We start from the raw sequence: 19,504 nt of genomic DNA on the forward strand, positions 1-19,504 counted from the left end.
TATAAAAATATATTTTTTAAGTTACAAGATGTTTTTCATGTTATAAAAAGACATTTTTATGTTATAAAAAGATATTTTTACATTATAACAAGATGTTTTTCACGTTATAAAATATGTTTTTATGTTATAAAAAGATATTTTTTAAGTTAAAAGATGTTTTTATTATTATTTATTATTATTATTATTATTTATTCTTGTTATATATTAGGGCTGTCAAAGTTAATTTGATATTAATGAGCAAACGCAAATTTGTTTTAACGCCACTCATTTCTTTAGCGCATTAACTCAGCTTGTGATTTTTAGTTTGTAGCGGCTGAGTTTTAAAGTGAAGATACTGAATCATCCGAAAGTAGAAACGGCGTCTCACCAGCAGCATGTCGGCTACGATGGCCCAGTTCATGGACAGGAAGGTATTTCCGAGGAAGATGAACGCCTGAGGGGGAAACACAGGAAACGGTATTCCGTTACTTTGACTGATTCTATTATATTTTAAATTGGTCGAAGGCGTCACGTCAGTTGAAACTCACGTATGTGGCGATGGTGCTGGCCTCGGCGAAGACGATGGCGAGGTAGAGGAAAGGCGCCGAGAGGAGCAGACCGGCGGCGCAGACCAGCGGGTCGGCTCGGGGCGTCCTCGTCCTCAGCTTCCGACTCACCTGCACGCCGCTGGCCACGCCCAACACACCTGTGACGCAGGTGATGGCGCCGAAAATCAAACTGTCAGAGGAGGAAACACAGCGTCAGGAAGTCAAATACCCATAAAACCCTGCTTCTCTCCTCCATGTGAAAACATGATGAAAGGGTTAAAAGGGCGGAGCAGGTAATCCAGGTGTACCTGTCTGAGGAGGCGCAGTTTCCCTCCACACAGGGAGGTCTGTCCCCGCCGAAGACGGCCGCTCTGAAGAGGAACGTCGGAGCCCAGAGAGCCAGAGAGCCGGTGACGAAGGCCACCGCCGTGAAGCCGAAGGTCGACAACACGAAGCTGTAGCTGCAGAGGAGACGGAGACGGAGACAGAGACGGAGACACATCAGCTGCAGGAAGAACTACTAAAACTGTTTATAGTTATTATTACCCAGCTGACAGCAAACACAAAGAAAACACATTTTACTGCTGAGATACGACCACTTCTAACAGATCACCTTTTGATATGCAACCAACATTTTTTGATTTGCAACAAAAACTTTTTGATTTGCAACCAGAACTGTTTTGATTTGCAACCAGAACTGTTTTGATTTGCAACCAGAACTGTTTTGATTTGCAACCAGAACTGTTTTGATTTGCAAACAACTTTTTGATTTGCAAAATAAAGTGTTTGATTCACATTAATACATTTGAATCACAAGTTTATTTTACTTACAATAAAACCTTTTTTCTATTGTCGATACTTTTGCTCTCAAACTTATTCTGTTTGATTTCATAATAAAGAAACAAAAGTAACTCACAATAATTGATAAAGTTAGGTGATCTAAAGTCCTTTAAAGACGTCACATTGTTCTTTTATCTGTTAAATGACTCTTTGCATTCAAACGTAGGTTTCCGTCATGTAAATGTTCCACAATGACTCAGACGTGACGGGACGGTTACAGAAAGAGCCTCACACAAAAAAACCTGTTCCACTAAAGAAATTTGCAAAGTGCTGCAGATTGCAAATGATGAACGGCAGCGTCACATTTTAACTGCACATACATTTTTTTTTTCTTAAACTTAAATTATACAATTTATTAGAATAATCATATACTTTATATTTGTCCTCAACATTTAACCTAAGCTAAGCATCTAGGAGCAGTGAAACGCTTCTAAATAATAATAAAAAAGGTATTGAAACTACAACGAGAACAAAGATGAGCAAATAAAGCAGCTTCCACCTACATTGATATTATATTTATATGGTATTGGTGCAAAACTCTGAAAAGTTTTGTTTTCAAATCAAAAAGTTTTGTTTTCAAAATAAAAAGTTTTGTTTTCAAAATAAAAAGTTGTGTTTTCAAAATAAAAAGTTTTGTTTTCAAAATAAAAAGTTGTGTTTTCAAAATAAAAAGTTTTGTTTTCAAATTAAAAAGTTGTGTTTTCAAAATAAAAAGTTGTGTTTTCAAAATAAAAAGTTTTGTTTTCAAATCAAAAAGTTTTGTTTTCAAAATAAAAAGTTGTGTTTTCAAAATAAAAAGTTTTGTTTTCAAATCAAAAAGTTTTGTTTTCAAAATAAAAAGTTGTGTTTTCAAAATAAAAAGTTGTGTTTTCAAAATAAAAAGTTGTGTTTTCAAAATAAAAAGTTGTGTTTTCAAATCTAAAACTTGTGTTTGCTGTTGAGCTGAACTTCGGGGGCGGTACCAGCGTAGGTCCGAGAGATTCAGCTCAACAGCAAACAAAACTTTTGGATTTACTAACAAAACTTTTTCGTTTACAAACAAAAGTGTTTGATTTGCAAATAAAACTTTTTTTGGATTTGGAAACAAAAGTGTTTGATTCACTTTTAATAAGAAATGTATTTAAAACATTTTTTGATAGCCGTGTCGATGGTTTTGCTCTCAGAATAGATTCTGTTTGAATACATAATAAAGAAACGGCAGTAACTCCGTCCTTCAGCCCCGACGGTTGCTATGAGGGTTGCTATGAGTGTTGCTATGAGTGTTGCTATGAGGGTTGCTATGAGTGTTGCTATGAGGGTTGCTATGAGTGTTGCTATGAGGGTTGCTATGAGGGTTGCTATGAGTGTTGCTATGAGGGTTGCTATGAGTGTTGCTATGAGGGTTGCTATGAGGGTTGCTATGAGTGTTGCTATGAGTGTTGCTATGAGTGTTGCTATGAGGGTTGCTATAAGTGTTGCTATGAGTGTTGCTATGAGGGTTGCTATGAGTGTTGCTATGAGTGTTGCTATGAGTGTTGCTATGAGGGTTGCTATAAGTGTTGCTATGAGTGTTGCTATGAGGGTTACTATGAGGGTTGCTATGAGTGTTGCTATGAGGGTTGCTATGAGTGTTGCTATGAGGGTTGCTATGAGTGTTGCTATGAGGGTTGCTATGAGTGTTGCTATGAGGGTTGCTATAAGTGTTGCTATGAGTGTTGCTATGAGGGTTACTATGAGAGTTGCTATGAGGGTTGCTATGAGTGTTGCTATGAGGGTTGCTATGAGTGTTGCTATGAGGGTTGCTATAAGTGTTGCTATGAGTGTTGCTATGAGGGTTGCTATGAGTGTTGCTATGAGTGTTGCTATGAGTGTTGCTATGAGGGTTGCTATAAGTGTTGCTATGAGTGTTGCTATGAGGGTTACTATGAGGGTTGCTATGAGTGTTGCTATGAGGGTTGCTATGAGTGTTGCTATGAGGGTTGCTATGAGTGTTGCTATGAGGGTTGCTATGAGTGTTGCTATGAGGGTTGCTATAAGTGTTGCTATGAGTGTTGCTATGAGGGTTACTATGAGAGTTGCTATGAGTGTTGCTATGAGTGTTGCTATGAGGGTTGCTATGAGAGTTGTGATGTTGAACGTACTTCTTGCTCAGAGCCTGCAGGTCCGCCAGCCAGCTGGTCTGGTGCAGGTGATGCTCCGGTCGAGCTTCGATGGCGCCTCTTTTAGGCTCCTTGACCACAACCAGCAGCAGCAGCACGGCGATCAGGCCCAACCCTGGAGTCACCTGAGGAGAGGGAACACGGTGAGAGGAGGACAGAAGACAGCGTACAGGTACAAACAACAACAACAACACCCTCCTCCTCCTCCTCCTCTTCCTCCTCTTGTGTGTTTCACTAAACTTACCCGCAGAGCCCAGTGCCAGTCATGCGCTATGTTACCGACTTGTGACCCGACGATGTATCCGAGACCACTGGTAGGAAGAAAAGACATCAACAACAAGGTCAGATGAAACACTTCCTGTTTGACATTAATAAATAAAAAGATAAATTGTGTTCCGGTGCACGAGGGCTGTAACGGTCTGCAGGATGCACGGTATGGAGATTTTATCAGCCTGGAGTGTGTCACCACTATAATTACAGACTTTAAATTTAGTTCATATATTCAATTTTATTATGTTGTCTAATTAATCCTGCATTTAAAATAAGCACTAATACATAAAACAATAAATAAAATAAAATAAAAATGTGTCGTAATAGTTTTATTTCCTTCTGATGACTGTTTTTGTTGAATATTAGAATTTTAAAATGTGTCTGCCTTTTTTATTTAATCTTACAATATATTTATCTTCTGCTTCAACATTTTAAAGTTTCCATTTAATTATTATTTTTTTAATAACCTCGTGGTAGTCGAGCGTTCTCAGCGATATAACTCTTTACAACACAAAACATGGCCAGTACTCCGACAAGAAATTGTCATCACATTTAATTCATGATGTCTAATTATTTCTTGATGTTTGTATATATTTTTATCTTCCTCTTTTTTATTTATTGGATTTTATTGGCTTTTTGTCTACTAAATTAGTCTCTAAATTATTTTTTTTTCTTTTCATTTATTTACTTTTTGGTTTCTTTTTCTTGTAAATTTACAAGTTTTTCTGGTAAATTTGTGACTTTATAATCTCAGAGAATATTCAAGACTTTTTCTGGTAAATTTTAGTTTTCTCTTGTAAATTTATACGTTTTTCTCATTATTTCTTGATGTTTGTATATATATATATATATATATATATATATTTATCTACCTCTTTTTTATTTATTGGATTTTAGTCTACTAAATCAGTTTTTTTTCTTCATTATTTTCTTTACTTTTTGGTTAGCGTTTGTTTTTCATATTCAGTTGAGGGGAGCTTTGATGTATAAGCCTGTGACTTCTCCTGTCAAAATTTCTTTTTTTTCATTATCTGGATTTTATGAAGTCTTATGTGGGTGCAAATTAAATTAAATTTAAAAAAGAAATTAAAAATCTCTCATTTTATCATTAGACGATCACAGGACAGGTTAGTTAAATTAAAGCAATCACAAAATTGATAACACAAACAAGTTTTAAAGAGCCTCTAATGTTTGCGTCGGGACCCTCCAGGCTGTACAACAGGGACAATATAAGTAAATAAAGAGACAGCGTGAACCCACCTGCCCACGGGGATGGCAAAATAAAAAATGGAGAGCATGTTTGTCCTCTTTCCCCGAACGTAGAGGTCGGCGATGATGGTGGGAGCGATGGTGGAGTAACTGGCCTCTCCGACGCCGACCAGACCTCGAGTCAACAGCAGAGCCCAGAAATGCTGCAGGACGATTAGAAGAAGGAGCACCACTTATTATTATTAAGTTATCAATAATAAATGAATATGTATTTGGGTTTAAATTGAGCTTTTATTTCAAGTTCCTTCAGTTAATTATTTATATTCTTATATTCACTGTGTGGCCCGAAGATCTTGTCAAATACAGAAACATGATGTTGCCCGTCTGTAGTATAGCAGCCTACAGCCTACAGTATAGCAGCCTACAGTATCGCAGCCTACAGTATCGCAGCCTACAGTATAGCAGCCTACAGTATAGCAGCCTACAGTATCACAGTCTACAGTATAGCAGTCTACAGTATAGCAGCCTACAGTATCGCAGCCTACAGTATAGCAGCCTACAGTATCACAGTCTACAGTATAACGCCGTATCACGGCCATTGAAGGCAAAGAATAAATTAATAAAAACTCAGAATTTGGGAGATTGAAGTGGAAAAAATTCAAATCAGTATGTTGTTTTCTTCTGAATATGCCCAATTCACAACTTCAATGTCTCTTCAAAAGATGAATTATTTTATTTCCAAGTACGATTGCAAAGTATCGCAATGTGCAATGTGATTGCAAAGTGATCTGGTTCCTTTACAAGAAAAAAACAAAACGCTATTTTTATGAGTTTTTTCTCATAAATTTGTGGTTTTATAATCTCAGAATATTCAAGGTTTTTTCTCGTAAATTTACGATTTTTTTTCTCCTAAATTTGTTACTTTTTAATCTCAGAGAATATTCAGAGTTTTTTATGTAAATTTACAAGTTTTTTTCTCGTAATGTTTTGACTTTATAATCTCAGAAAATATTCAAGTTAATTTCTCGTAAATTTTAGTTTTTTTCTTGTAAATGTGAGTTTATAATCCCAGAATATTCAAGGTTTTTTCTCGTAAATTTACGATTTTTTTTCTCCTAAATTTGTGATTTTATAATCTCAGTGAATATTCAAGTTTCTTCTCGTGAATTTGTCTTGTAGATTTGTGACTATATAATCTCAGAATATTTAAGTTTTTTTCGTGAATTGGTGAATTTTTCTTGTAAATTTATGAGTTTTTCTCGCAAATTTGTGACTTTATAATCTCAGAGAATATTCAAGATTTTTCTGTTTTTTTGTGAGTTTTTTCATGTAAATTTGATTTTTCTTTCTTGTAAATTTGTGACTTTATAATCTCAGAGAGTATTCAAGTCTTTTTCTCGTGAGTTTGAGAGTTTTTCTTGTCGGTTTAAAATCAACCTAAAGCAAAGTAAAACGTGTTTTGATGTCACTGCGGTTGGTTCAGTGTTTATGTCACTGAGCAGGAGGAAACGGTGTCACTCACATCTTTGGGGGTGTAGGAGCTGGCGAGAGTCACCAAAGACCAGAACGTAATGCCAACACTCATGATGTACTTCCTGTTGTACCTGTCGCCCATGTAGCCGAAGACCGGAGCCAAGAACATGTAACTGCAGATAAAAACTGGAAACAGAGGTCGGTCATTTCTGCAGGTTGCTTCACTGATTTGATGGATGTTAAACTCTGTCATCACTTAGTTCTTCTTACCTGTTTGGAGCAGACCGGACTTCCCATCATCAATCCCAAAATACTGCTCGATGTCGGGGAGAACACCTGGTGGAGTCAACACAGAGGTTTTTAATTGACTTTTTAATTTTAACATGTCACAACAACAACAACTTTAATGATTTATTTATTGTCATATTTCAGGTAAAGACGTCTTCTCTCTGATTTAGATCTCAGTCAACTGAATTTGTTTTTCGTTTGATGTTTGAAGACATCACCGTGATTAATCACTGACAAAAATAATCATTATCTGCAGCCCTGATAGAAACCTGAAAGTATCTCATGTTAACGCTCGAATGAAGGAACATTTACATTTACAAGACTTTCACCTATTTAAAATATAATTATTTATTTTTACAGGACTCGTAATTTTTAAAATAATTTTATATTTATAAATAAAATTCCAACTTTACTAAAAAAAAACAACCCTCTGATGTAATTCGGTACAAATTATATGGAAAATATAATTTATTTAAAGTGTAACTCAGTCTTTTAGTTTAAAAGTTGTCCAAAGGCAAGCCCACAATTTAACATTTATGAAGAATAAAGTTTTCAATAATACATTAATAATTAAAATGCATTTGGGTTTAAATTTCCATTGTCCCTTCAGTTAATTATTTATTTAAGAAATGCTTTATATTTATTATTATCAAACAGTAATAATTAATTAAGAACTGACTGTAAGATAAAGCCCTTTCTTTTAGTGTTTCTGCTTTAATCTCTTATATTCACTGTGTTGCCCAAAGATCTTGTCAAATACAAAAACATGATGTTGCCCGTCTGTAGTATAGCAGCAAATAACGCCGACTTTATGATCTCTGAGAACAGTTTTCTCTCTCAAATATTTTACTTTATAATCTCAGAAAATTAAAGTTTTTTTCTCGTACATTTGTGAATTTTTCTTCTAAATTTAAGATTTTTTTTCTCGTCAATTTGTGACCTCATAATCTCAGAGAATATTCAAGTTTTTTTTCTTGTAAATTTTCTTGTAAATTTACGAGTTTCTTTCCCGTAAAGCTACGATTTTATAATCTCATATTCAAGGCTTTTTCTTGTAAATTTCAGATTTTTTTTCTCGTAAATTTGTTAGTTTAATCTCAGAAATATTTCTCTGAGTATTATCACCCCCCCACTCCCGGCTCCGTTATTCATCTATCTGTACCTACGATGGCCCTAATACGCCGTTGTAGGCAATAAACATCTTTAATATTTAATAATATCCCAGGAAACCGATACTCGGTGTAGAAGCCTCTGATTGGTCGTGCCGGTGCATCAGGTGGTGTGACGTACCTGCCACCGTGAAGCGGTCCATGTAGTTGAGCAGGTTGATGTAGCAGAGGACGAAGACGGTCAGCAGCGCTCGCACTTTCGACACCCCGCTGGCCGACTCCTCCTGCTGAGCCGCCGTCGCTCCGCCCCGCTCCTCCGAACCCTCCGCCTCGCTGTCATCGGAGAAGAACGGCGCCGTGTCCGACGTGGGCTCGCCCAGAGACATGGCCGCCGCTGCTGAGGGGGGGAATCAATAAAGACGGTTAATCTACCGAAATCATTATTCACTGAAAATGTCTTTATTTTTTATCAGTAAATCTGACAGAGAGCGTCTGCAGCATCTTTCTGTCTCTGTAGAGGAGAATCTACAGAGAGGTTTATGGACTTTCTATCGTATCGTTACAACTTAACCTTTATCAACCAAGAGGAAATATTTAACATTAGAAACAAAAACAAAGAGGAAAATGAATTCAGATACACAACTTATTAGAGCTGGGACGATCCACCGATCTCCTGATTCCATACTATCACCATACTCGGGTGCCGATTTTTAAGTAATGTGATTCTATATTGTGATTTATAGTGATTGTTGTTAACTTGTTTACCTTTAGATCATGAAGGGAACAAGTAGAATCCTCCACTTCTAGGGACTTTTATTTTGTAAAATCTCTAAATGAATCCAGTAGAATGTTTGATGTTCAGCATGTCTGTAGTCAGAGACGTTCTGAAGTCAAATATATCAGGATCATTGGCAGGAATTATTGATTACATTGATTATCCAGCAACCCAGAAATCAAAGAATAAAGACATTTCCCTCACAGATTAGTGGGATTCTCTTTTTAATCTATAATGTTTTATACTTCTGGTGAATATAATCCATCAATCTGATTTCCATAGATGTATTTTGTATCTACAGTTCCCTTTGTTAACGCCTTATTTTGAAAAGCAGACGTAGTCCCCCGTGTCTACTTCCTCTAACTTCTCCAAGGTGGTCTCTAGCTCTCCCGTCAGCTCCGTTCTCTTTATCATCCATGGTCAGCTCCATCGGGGCCGTTTCAATGCAGAGAACACAAATGTCAGTATCTGGGTGCTCTACAGTCGTAGCGTCGGCCCGTTTGACCACAGAGACGAGAGCGACGGCCGGCTCCACCGCCACGTTACCGCCATACCATAACGTTACCTCCATACCATAACGTTACCTCCACACCATAACGTTACCTCCACACCATAACGTTACCTCAATACCATAACGTTACCTCCATACCATAACGTTACCACCATACCATAACGTTACCTCCATACCATAACGTTACCGCCGTACCATAACGTTACCTCAATACCATAACGTTACAACCATACCATAACGTTACCTCCATACCATAACGTTACCTCCGTACCATAACGTTACCGCCGTACCATAACGTTACCACCATACCATAACGTTACCACCATACCATAACGTTAACTCCATACCATAACGTTACCTCCATACCATAACGTTACCTCCATACCATAACGTTAACTCCATACCATAACGTTACCTCCATACCATAACGTTACCTCCATACCATAACGTTACCTCCATACCATAACGTTAACTCCATACCATAACGTTAACTCCATACCATAACGTTACCTCCATACCATAACGTTAACTCCATACCATAACGTTAACTCCATACCATAACGTTACCGCCGTACCATAACGTTACAACCATACCATAACGTTACCACCATACCATAACGTTACCACCATACCATAACGTTAACTCCATACCATAACGTTACCTCCATACCATAACGTTAACTCCATACCATAACGTTAACTCCATACCATAACGTTACCGCCGTACCATAACGTTACAACCATACCATAACGTTACCACCATACCATAACGTTACCTCCATACCATAACGTTACCTCCATACCATAACGTCACCACCATACCATAACGTTACCTCCATACCATAACGTTACCACCATACCATAACGTTAACTCCATACCATAACGTTACCTCCATACCATAACGTTAACTCCATACCATAACGTTAACTCCATACCATAACGTTACCGCCGTACCATAACGTTACAACCATACCATAACGTTACCACCATACCATAACGTTAACTCCATACCATAACGTTAACTCCATACCATAACGTTAACTCCATACCATAACGTTACCTCCATACCATAACGTTACCTCCATACCATAACGTTACCTCCATACCATAACGTTACCTCCATACCATAACGTTACCACCATACCATAACGTTACCTCCATACCATAACGTTACCTCCATACCATAACGTACCTCCATACCATAACGTTACCTCCATACCATAACGTTACCGCCATACCATAACGTTACCTCCATACCATAACGTTACCTCCATACCATAACGTTACCTCCATACCATAACGTCACCACCATACCATAACGTTACCTCCATACCATAACGTTACCTCCATACCATAACGTTACCTCCATACCATAACGTTACCTCCATACCATAACGTTACCTCCATACCATAACGTCACCGCTCTCCAACGTTGTAGACTCTGAGGTTTGTTTTGGTTGACGGATATGACGTCACGTTACTCAGACTACCACAATAAAAGCGGTAACTTCCTTCTACCTCCACATCGACTCAGATGAAGCAGATATATACATCCTGACATTAAAACATCTGTTTAGTAATCATAAAAAAACCATCGTGATACATCGGTCAATCGATGTTTTTCCAGCCCCTACAATTTATATGGAAAAATCACACAATTAAAAACCATGTTTGACATTCAAATATAAATGAATTCAAAAGTGAAACCTAAAACATTTAATTGTACTGTGTAAACACACTCTGACCTACAGTAGCAGACAAACCGCGGCAGCAGCAACACTGGAAAATCCTGTTTACCAGCCGGATCATGTGACTGTTTAATGTCACCGAACTCTCACAGGAAAATGAAAACAGAATCAAAAACAGAGCCAACTTCCACCTTGGAGGTTTTGGTGTTTTTTCGTCTCACTTCATTGAATCAAAGTAGATTTATTGTTGTTTTTATGACACTGACCAATAGAAAAAGACCCCTAAAGTCCATCACATCCCTCAGACAATCACATATCCAGAGGTGGAAGAAGTACTCTGTACAAATGTAAAAGTAAAAGTACTCTGTTTCATTTGAAAGTCCTGCATTGAAAATCTAAAAATATAGCTTTAGTATTAGCACTAAATTGTACTTAAAGTATCAAAAGTAGAAGTACTCATTATGCAAACATTTATTCATTTGAACTGTTGGGTAGTTTCATGTATAAAGATCTATATCTCATGTCATTTTACTACATTTAAATCATCTATGGAGGTTTTCAAATGAAGCTTTGAATGTCATCACCCTCTAAAAATAGATTTCATGTTATTATGGTTCTATAAATGTAATTTATGTCGCTGCTAGACCGCCTCGTTAATACAGGAGCCTTCCTCCCTTTGTGAGCAGGAGAGCAAACAGTTACTTGACCTCAGGGAAAATGTTTTATTTTGAAAGGCTAAAAGCCAACGAATATGGATTGAAGCTGAATATTTCATTAGATATAAACACGTTGTATAATTTCAGACAAAACTAATTCAGATTATCTTAAAAACAACTTCACTGTCTGCCGAAAAACAAACATAAAATGCTGGTTCAGAGAGGTTCAGAGAGGTTTAGAGAGGTTTAGAGAGGTTCAGAGATGTTCAGAGAGGTTCAGAGAGGATCAGAGAGGTTTAGAGAGGTTTAGAGAGGTTCAGAGATGTTCAGAGAGGTTCAGAGAGGATCAGAGAGGTTCAGAGAGGATCAGAGAGGTTCAGAGAGGTTCAGAGAGGATCAGAGAGGTTCAGAGAGGTTTAGAGAGGTTCAGAGAGGTTTAGAGAGGTTTAGAGAGGTTTAGAGAGGTTCAGAGAGGATCAGAGAGGATCAGAGAGGATCAGAGAGGTTCAGAGAGGATCAGAGATGTTCAGAGAGGTTCAGAGAGGTTCAGAGAGGATCAGAGAGGTTCAGAGAGGTTTAGAGAGGTTCAGAGAGGTTTAGAGAGGTTTAGAGAGGTTTAGAGGTTTAGAGGTTCAGAGAGGTTTAGAGAGGTTTAGAGAGGTTCAGAGAGGTTCAGAGAGGTTCAGAGAGGTTTAGAGAGGTTCAGAGAGGTTCAGAGAGGTTCAGAGAGGTTCAGAGAGGATCAGAGAGGATCAGAGAGGATCAGAGAGGATCAGAGAGGTTCAGAGAGGTTCAGAGAGGTTTAGAGAGGTTTAGAGAGGTTCAGAGGTTCAGAGAGGTTTAGAGAGGTTCAGAGGTTCAGAGAGGTTCAGAGGTTCAGAGAGGTTTAGAGAGGTTCAGAGGTTCAGAGGTTCAGAGAGGTTTAGAGAGGTTCAGAGGTTCAGAGGTTCAGAGAGGTTTAGAGAGGTTTAGAGAGGTTCAGAGGTTCAGAGAGGTTTAGAGAGGTTTAGAGAGGTTCAGAGAGGATCAGAGAGGTTCAGAGAGGATCAGAGAGGTTCAGAGAGGTTTAGAGAGGTTTAGAGAGGTTCAGAGAGGTTCAGAGAGGTTCAGAGAGGTTTAGAGAGGTTCAGAGAGGTTCAGAGAGGTTCAGAGAGGTTTAGAGAGGTTCAGAGAGGTTCAGAGAGGATCAGAGAGGATCAGAGAGGTTCAGAGAGGTTTAGAGAGGTTTAGAGAGGTTTAGAGGTTTAGAGGTTCAGAGAGGTTCAGAGAGGTTTAGAGAGGTTCAGAGAGGTTCAGAGAGGTTTAGAGAGGTTCAGAGAGGTTCAGAGAGGTTCAGAGAGGTTCAGAGATGTTTAGAGAGGTTCAGAGAGGTTCAGAGAGGTTTAGAGAGGTTCAGAGAGGTTCAGAGAGGTTCAGAGAGGATCAGAGAGGTTTAGAGAGGTTCAGAGAGGTTCAGAGAGGTTCAGAGAGGTTTAGAGAGGTTTAGAGAGGTTCAGAGAGGTTCAGAGAGGTTCAGAGAGGATCAGAGAGGTTCAGAGAGGTTTAGAGAGGTTCAGAGAGGTTCAGAGAGGTTCAGAGAGGATCAGAGAGGTTCAGAGAGGTTCAGAGAGGATCAGAGAGGTTCAGAGAGGTTTAGAGAGGTTCAGAGAGGTTTAGAGAGGTTTAGAGAGGTTTAGAGAGGTTTAGAGGTTTAGAGGTTCAGAGAGGTTTAGAGAGGTTCAGAGATGTTTAGAGAGGTTCAGAGAGGTTCAGAGAGGTTCAGAGAGGATCAGAGAGGTTCAGAGAGGTTTAGAGAGGTTCAGAGAGGTTTAGAGAGGTTTAGAGAGGTTTAGAGGTTTAGAGGTTCAGAGAGGTTTAGAGAGGTTTAGAGAGGTTCAGAGAGGTTCAGAGAGGTTCAGAGAGGTTTAGAGAGGTTCAGAGAGGTTCAGAGAGGTTCAGAGAGGTTCAGAGAGGTTCAGAGAGGATCAGAGAGGATCAGAGAGGATCAGAGAGGTTCAGAGAGGTTCAGAGAGGTTTAGAGAGGTTCAGAGGTTCAGAGAGGTTTAGAGAGGTTCAGAGGTTCAGAGAGGTTCAGAGGTTCAGAGAGGTTTAGAGAGGTTCAGAGGTTCAGAGGTTCAGAGAGGTTTAGAGAGGTTCAGAGGTTCAGAGGTTCAGAGAGGTTTAGAGAGGTTTAGAGAGGTTCAGAGGTTCAGAGAGGTTTAGAGAGGTTTAGAGAGGTTCAGAGAGGATCAGAGAGGTTCAGAGAGGATCAGAGAGGTTCAGAGAGGTTTAGAGAGGTTTAGAGAGGTTCAGAGAGGTTCAGAGAGGTTTAGAGAGGTTCAGAGAGGTTCAGAGAGGTTCAGAGAGGTTTAGAGAGGTTCAGAGAGGTTCAGAGAGGATCAGAGAGGATCAGAGAGGTTCAGAGAGGTTTAGAGAGGTTTAGAGAGGTTTAGAGGTTTAGAGGTTCAGAGAGGTTTAGAGAGGTTTAGAGAGGTTCAGAGAGGTTCAGAGAGGTTTAGAGAGGTTCAGAGAGGTTCAGAGAGGTTCAGAGAGGTTCAGAGAGGATCAGAGAGGTTCAGAGAGGTTCAGAGAGGATCAGAGAGGTTCAGAGAGGTTCAGAGAGGTTTAGAGAGGATCAGAGAGGTTCAGAGAGGTTTAGAGAGGATCAGAGAGGTTCAGAGAGGTTCAGAGAGGTTTAGAGAGGATCAGAGAGGTTCAGAGAGGTTCAGAGAGGATCAGAGAGGTTCAGAGAGGATCAGAGAGGTTCAGAGAGGTTTAGAGAGGTTTAGAGAGGTTCAGAGGTTCAGAGAGGTTTAGAGAGGTTCAGAGAGGTTTAGAGAGGATCAGAGAGGTTCAGAGAGGTTCAGAGAGGTTTAGAGAGGATCAGAGAGGTTCAGAGAGGTTCAGAGAGGATCAGAGAGGTTCAGAGAGGATCAGAGAGGTTCAGAGAGGTTTAGAGAGGTTTAGAGAGGTTCAGAGGTTCAGAGAGGTTTAGAGAGGTTTAGAGAGGTTCAGAGGTTCAGAGAGGTTTAGAGAGGTTTAGAGAGGTTTAGAGGTTCAGAGAGGTTTAGAGAGGTTTAGAGAGGTTCAGAGAGGTTCAGAGAGGATCAGAGAGGTTCAGAGAGGATCAGAGAGGTTCAGAGAGGTTTAGAGAGGTTTAGAGAGGTTCAGAGAGGTTTAGAGAGGTTTAGAGAGGTTCAGAGGTTCAGAGAGGTTTAGAGAGGTTCAGAGAGGTTCAGAGAGGTTCAGAGAGGTTTAGAGAGGTTCAGAGGTTCAGAGAGGTTCAGAGAGGTTCAGAGAGGTTCAGAGAGGTTCAGAGAGGTTTAGAGAGGTTCAGAGGCTCAGAGGGTCCTGAGCTGAAGAAGAGGAAGAGGAAGAGGAAGAGAAAGGAGAAGCCGGGCTGGACGTGACTTAGTGAAACCACAGTCACGCAGGAATCATGTCGGTTTAGGAGCTCACGACTGAGACGTTTCGCTGAGGTGGAGAATAATCCGTGTGACAAAAGAGCTAAAAGGGAAACGTTCTTCTTCAGTCTGCAGTGACCTCGCATTAAAACTCTTCCTGGTCAACACATTTTGTATAATTACAAATTAATTTAGGTTATTTTCCTCTCTGCTTGTGTAACTGAGGAGTTTTTTAAAATAAAATAAAATAAAGAAACATAAAATAAAAGACGTTCACGTGAAGATATTACATTGAGACACTTCCCTTGATAAGTAATAAATTATCACCTACATTTAAAGCAGATGTTTCTCCAGTTGGTTCTTTCTGAATCTATTTCTCACTTATTCTATATGAATGTATTTACTCTGTTGTTTTATCTAATATATCAGCACCAATATTAGAAGACATGAATTGAAATACGGGCTAAAAAATCTACGAACAAAACTCTCGAGCTTATTTGTCTTGTCAGCAAATATACAACAATATAATATCAAAAAACACTTTGTAATAAAAAATAAACAAGTTCATATTTTATTTTAATTATTATTATTTATATTTCACCTCCCTCCTGCAGTTAAATGTTGTATTTTCTTTTCTTCTTTTGTTACGTTTGATATTGTTCTTTCATGTATAAATATAAGCTGTTAAAATTATATATTTTTCAATATAATAAAATTTATGGTATATTGTAATATTTGAAATATGATCAATAAAAAAATATCTGATTCCTGACTTCATCAGCTATGATTGTAAAGTTATGACTTTATTCTGTAAAGTAGTAAAGGTTGCCGACCCCTGATCTAGAAAGTAATCACAAATCTATCATTGCAGCCTTTGTCCTTATAGCTATATATTATATTATAATATTAATATTGAAATAATTATCACTGCTCAATGAATTAATTTTGATGTTATTATACACAGACACATTTAATACTGCTGTTAAGGTTAAAAACACATTTCCTGATATCTAGAAATGTGTTTCTTGTCACCTTATATATTTATATATGTGGACATTAAATGTTTTTATTGAATTATTGTTATATTCTTTTCGTATTTGACTAATAATGAACACAGATAATAGTCAGGTCATGTACAGGGCACTGCATGTAGAGAGCGACCCCTCGGTTGTGTTGGACTTTGCTCCATTTACAAACACAGTTCATTGATCAGGAAGTCATCAGTACCTGATCAGAGACTCACTGATCCATAACGCTGCTGCTCTGCTGTCTCACACCGACAGTGTTCAGAGACGCACGCGGGAATTATCACCACATTTAATTCATGATGTCTAATTATCTGTTGATATGTTTAGATATATTTTATTTTATTCTGTATTTCATTGTTTTTATTGGATTGTTTTCCACTGTTTGGTTTTTCTGCACATTCTGTGTATTTCTTGTTGTCGTTTAACTTCTTGTGGTATTTTTAAAATTATATTAGTTTAGATCTTTCTTCCTTTTTTGTTATTGTTTTTTCTCCTGGGGTTGGGGGAGGTTCTTTGTATCAGCCTTTAGTGGCTTCTTGACCTCTCCTCACACATTTCTTGTTTTTTTTCAGTGACTGGATTTTGTGCAGTTTTATATATGTGCAAATAAATTAAATAAATTAAAAAATAAATGTTCTCTTTGCAATGAAGACGGATCATCAGCACGCCGCTTTACACTATACATCCTATATACACTTACTTTACATTATACATCCTATATACACTTACTTTACACTATACATCCTATATACACTTACTTTACACTATACATCCTATATACACTTACTTTACACTATACATCCTATATACACTTACTTTACATTATACATCCTATATACACTTACTTTACATTATACATCCTATATACCACTTTATAGACTGCACATATGTACATATTACATTTATTTAATGACACCCTATGTTCACCCATTCACGCTGTATCTTTAATATCTCTATTATTGTTTTTATAATGTGTGTATACCTTTATACCTCTCCTGTGTTTCACTCTGTTTGCTGATGTTGCTGCTTTCAGACTCAGAAAGGTGTTTATATTCAGGTGTGAGAGGTTTACACTAGATACCTGCTTTGGTTTTGTTGGTGCAAGTTAAACAGTATAATAACAAAAGAATAGATAAAAACGTTAGAATAAAATAAGAATAAAAAAATTGAAATTCTACCAAAATACAATAAACAAAACAAGCTATAAACAAAAACAAACACACATTTGACAGCTGGATTTCTGTTCTCTGTTCGCTGATGTTGCTGCTTTGACAGCTGGATTTAATTAATAAAGGTTCATCTGATCTTATTGTGAATGAGTCTGGTGTTTAGCTCAGTACCAGATGATGGGAGCTGGTAACATTTAGTTTGGTTTATTAAAGAGCCTTAGTGAGTAAACAACAACATGGTTTAATATTACTGTTCATTTGAAGACACGCTGCGCAGCTACCTGAGGTTAGAGCTGTTTACCTGGTTGTTGGTGTTGTTAGTCTGTTAGTCTGCTGTTAGTCTGCTGTTAGCCTGCTGTTAGCCTGCTGTTAGCCTGCTGTTAGCCTGCTGTTAGTCTGCTGTTAGCCTGCTGTTAGCCTGCTGTTAGTCTGCTGTTAGTCTGCTGTTAGCCTGCTGTTAGCCTGCTGTTAGTCTGCTGTTAGTCTGCTGTTAGTCTGCTGTTAGTCTGCTGTTAGTCTGCTGTTAGTCTGCTGTTAGTCTGCTGTTAGCCTGCTGTTAGCCTGCTGTTAGTCTGCTGTTAGCCTGCTGTTAGCCTGCTGTTAGTCTGCTGTTAGCCTGCTGTTAGCCTGCTGTTAGCCTGCTGTTAGTCTGCTGTTAGTCTGCTGTTAGCCTGCTGTTAGCCTGCTGTTAGTCTGCTGTTAGTCTGCTGTTAGTCTGCTGTTAGTCTGCTGTTAGTCTGCTGTTAGCCTGCTGTTAGTCTGCTGTTAGCCTGCTGTTAGCCTGCTGTTAGTCTGCTGTTAGCCTGCTGTTAGTCTGCTGTTAGTCTGCTGTTAGTCTGCTGTTAGTCTGCTGTTAGCCTGCTGTTAGTCTGCTGTTAGTCTGCTGTTAGCCTGCTGTTAGTCTGCTGTTAGCCTGCTGTTAGTCTGCTGTTAGCCTGCTGTTAGCCTGCTGTTAGTCTGCTGTTAGTCTGCTGTTAGTCTGCTGTTAGCCTGCTGTTAGTCTGCTGTTAGCCTGCTGTTAGCCTGCTGTTAGCCTGCTGTTAGTCTGCTGTTAGTCTGCTGTTTACCGGGGTGTTTACCTGGTTGTTGGTGCTGTTAGTCTGCTGTTCACCGGGGTGATGATGAGGATGATGAGGATGAGTCAGGTTGTTGTTGTTCTTCTTCTTTCTTCCTCAGCTCGTGATCTGGTCTTCGTCACTTCGAGCTGTGACTGTTATTCAACACCCATCTTGATGGTTAACAGTAAGAAGTTCCCGCGTTAACACCGTTCAGTCCGGATAAACATTAAAACATTAAAACAATAAAACTAGATGTTGACTTCGGAGAGACTGGTCTGCACCGCCGCCATGTTGGATCTGATCTGATCACACTTCCGGTTCACAGCTCACGTGACTCTTTATCAGAGCAGCTGAGAGTCACGTGACAACACTGCCTGCTTCCTCTAATCAGGAAGACTACTGCCATTATGATCAAATAAATGAATAAATAAATGAATAAATAAATGAATAAATAAATGAATAAATAAATAAATAAATGAATAAATAAATAAATAAATAAATAAATGAATAAATAAAAGCCTCACTTATCAAATAAATGTGCAGGTCATTTGAAAATAAATAAATATGCACAGTAATGAATAGCATTTATGTATTTGAAAAATTACTTATCTTCGTATTTTCAGCAATTATTTCCATATTTAATTAATTCCCAATTTATTTTTTTGCTTAAATTTATTACTAACCCTCTGTTTATTAGTTTCCCCATAGATGTTTACCATGGAAGTATCTATTACTATACTATTTAAAATGTCTAAACATATAATCCCATTATTTTTGTATTTTTCAGCATTTAATTTCATATTTAATTATTTCCCAGTTATATATATTTTATATTTGATATATTATATATATAAATAAATAAATATGTCTAAACATATAATCCTATTATTTTTGTATTTTCAACATTTAATTTCATATTTATTTTTTCCTAGTTATATATATTTTATATTTGATATATTATATATATATAAATAAATAAATAAAAGCCTCAATTATCAAATAAATGTGCAGGTCATTTGAAAATAAATAAATATATGCACAAAAATAAATAAAATGTAGACATTTGACAAATTACTTATTTTTTTATTAATTTAATTTCATATATAATTATTTACCAATTTATTCTTTTGTTTTAATGTATTTCTGTTTATGTATTTTCCCATGGATGTTTACCATTGAGGTGTCTATTACTGTACTATTTAAAATGTCTAAACATATAATCCTATTATCTTTGTATTTTTTCAGCATTTAATTTCATATTTAATTATTTCCCAATTTATTCTTTTGTTTACATTCATTTCAGTTGATTTATTTCCCTATTTATCAATTTCCCCACAGATGTTTATCATGGAAGAATCTCACAAAAATAAGTTTAGAATTG

At 37.7% G+C, this 19,504-nt stretch overlaps 1 protein-coding gene across 13 annotated transcripts in view; it reads right to left on the bottom strand.

Annotated features, from left to right (window-relative positions):
* Positions 1-18,439, bottom strand: part of spns1 (SPNS lysolipid transporter 1, lysophospholipid) — a 23,131-nt gene extending 4,692 nt beyond the window's left edge. For 3 of the 13 annotated variants that reach the window (XR_012596828.1, XM_074657060.1, XM_074657058.1), the window contains exons 1-11: positions 18,177-18,296; positions 17,814-17,846; positions 8,036-8,251; positions 6,728-6,793; positions 6,507-6,643; positions 5,036-5,187; positions 3,750-3,816; positions 3,488-3,630; positions 836-988; positions 528-717; positions 368-433 (exon numbers count right to left, since the gene is read on the bottom strand). Coding sequence is in view for 4 of the 13 variants with exons in the window: in XM_074657060.1 (XP_074513161.1) it covers positions 368-433; positions 528-717; positions 836-988; positions 3,488-3,630; positions 3,750-3,816; positions 5,036-5,187; positions 6,507-6,643; positions 6,728-6,793; positions 8,036-8,240 (1,179 nt within the window). In the remaining 9 variants the exon portion in view is untranslated. Of the gene's footprint in view, positions 1-367; positions 434-527; positions 718-835; positions 989-3,487; positions 3,631-3,749; positions 3,817-5,035; positions 5,188-6,506; positions 6,644-6,727; positions 6,794-8,035; positions 8,252-17,450; positions 17,480-17,659; positions 17,693-17,813; positions 17,847-18,099; positions 18,124-18,144 lie in introns of those variants that run through there. The other 10 variants (XM_074657061.1, XM_074657059.1, XR_012596831.1 and 7 more) reach the window with 9 other exon arrangements.
* Positions 18,440-19,504: the final 1,065 nt, after the last annotated feature.

The sequence above is a fragment of the Sebastes fasciatus genome, chromosome 13, assembly GCF_043250625.1.
Source record: "Sebastes fasciatus isolate fSebFas1 chromosome 13, fSebFas1.pri, whole genome shotgun sequence".
Taxonomy (NCBI): Eukaryota; Metazoa; Chordata; class Actinopteri; order Perciformes; family Sebastidae; genus Sebastes; species Sebastes fasciatus.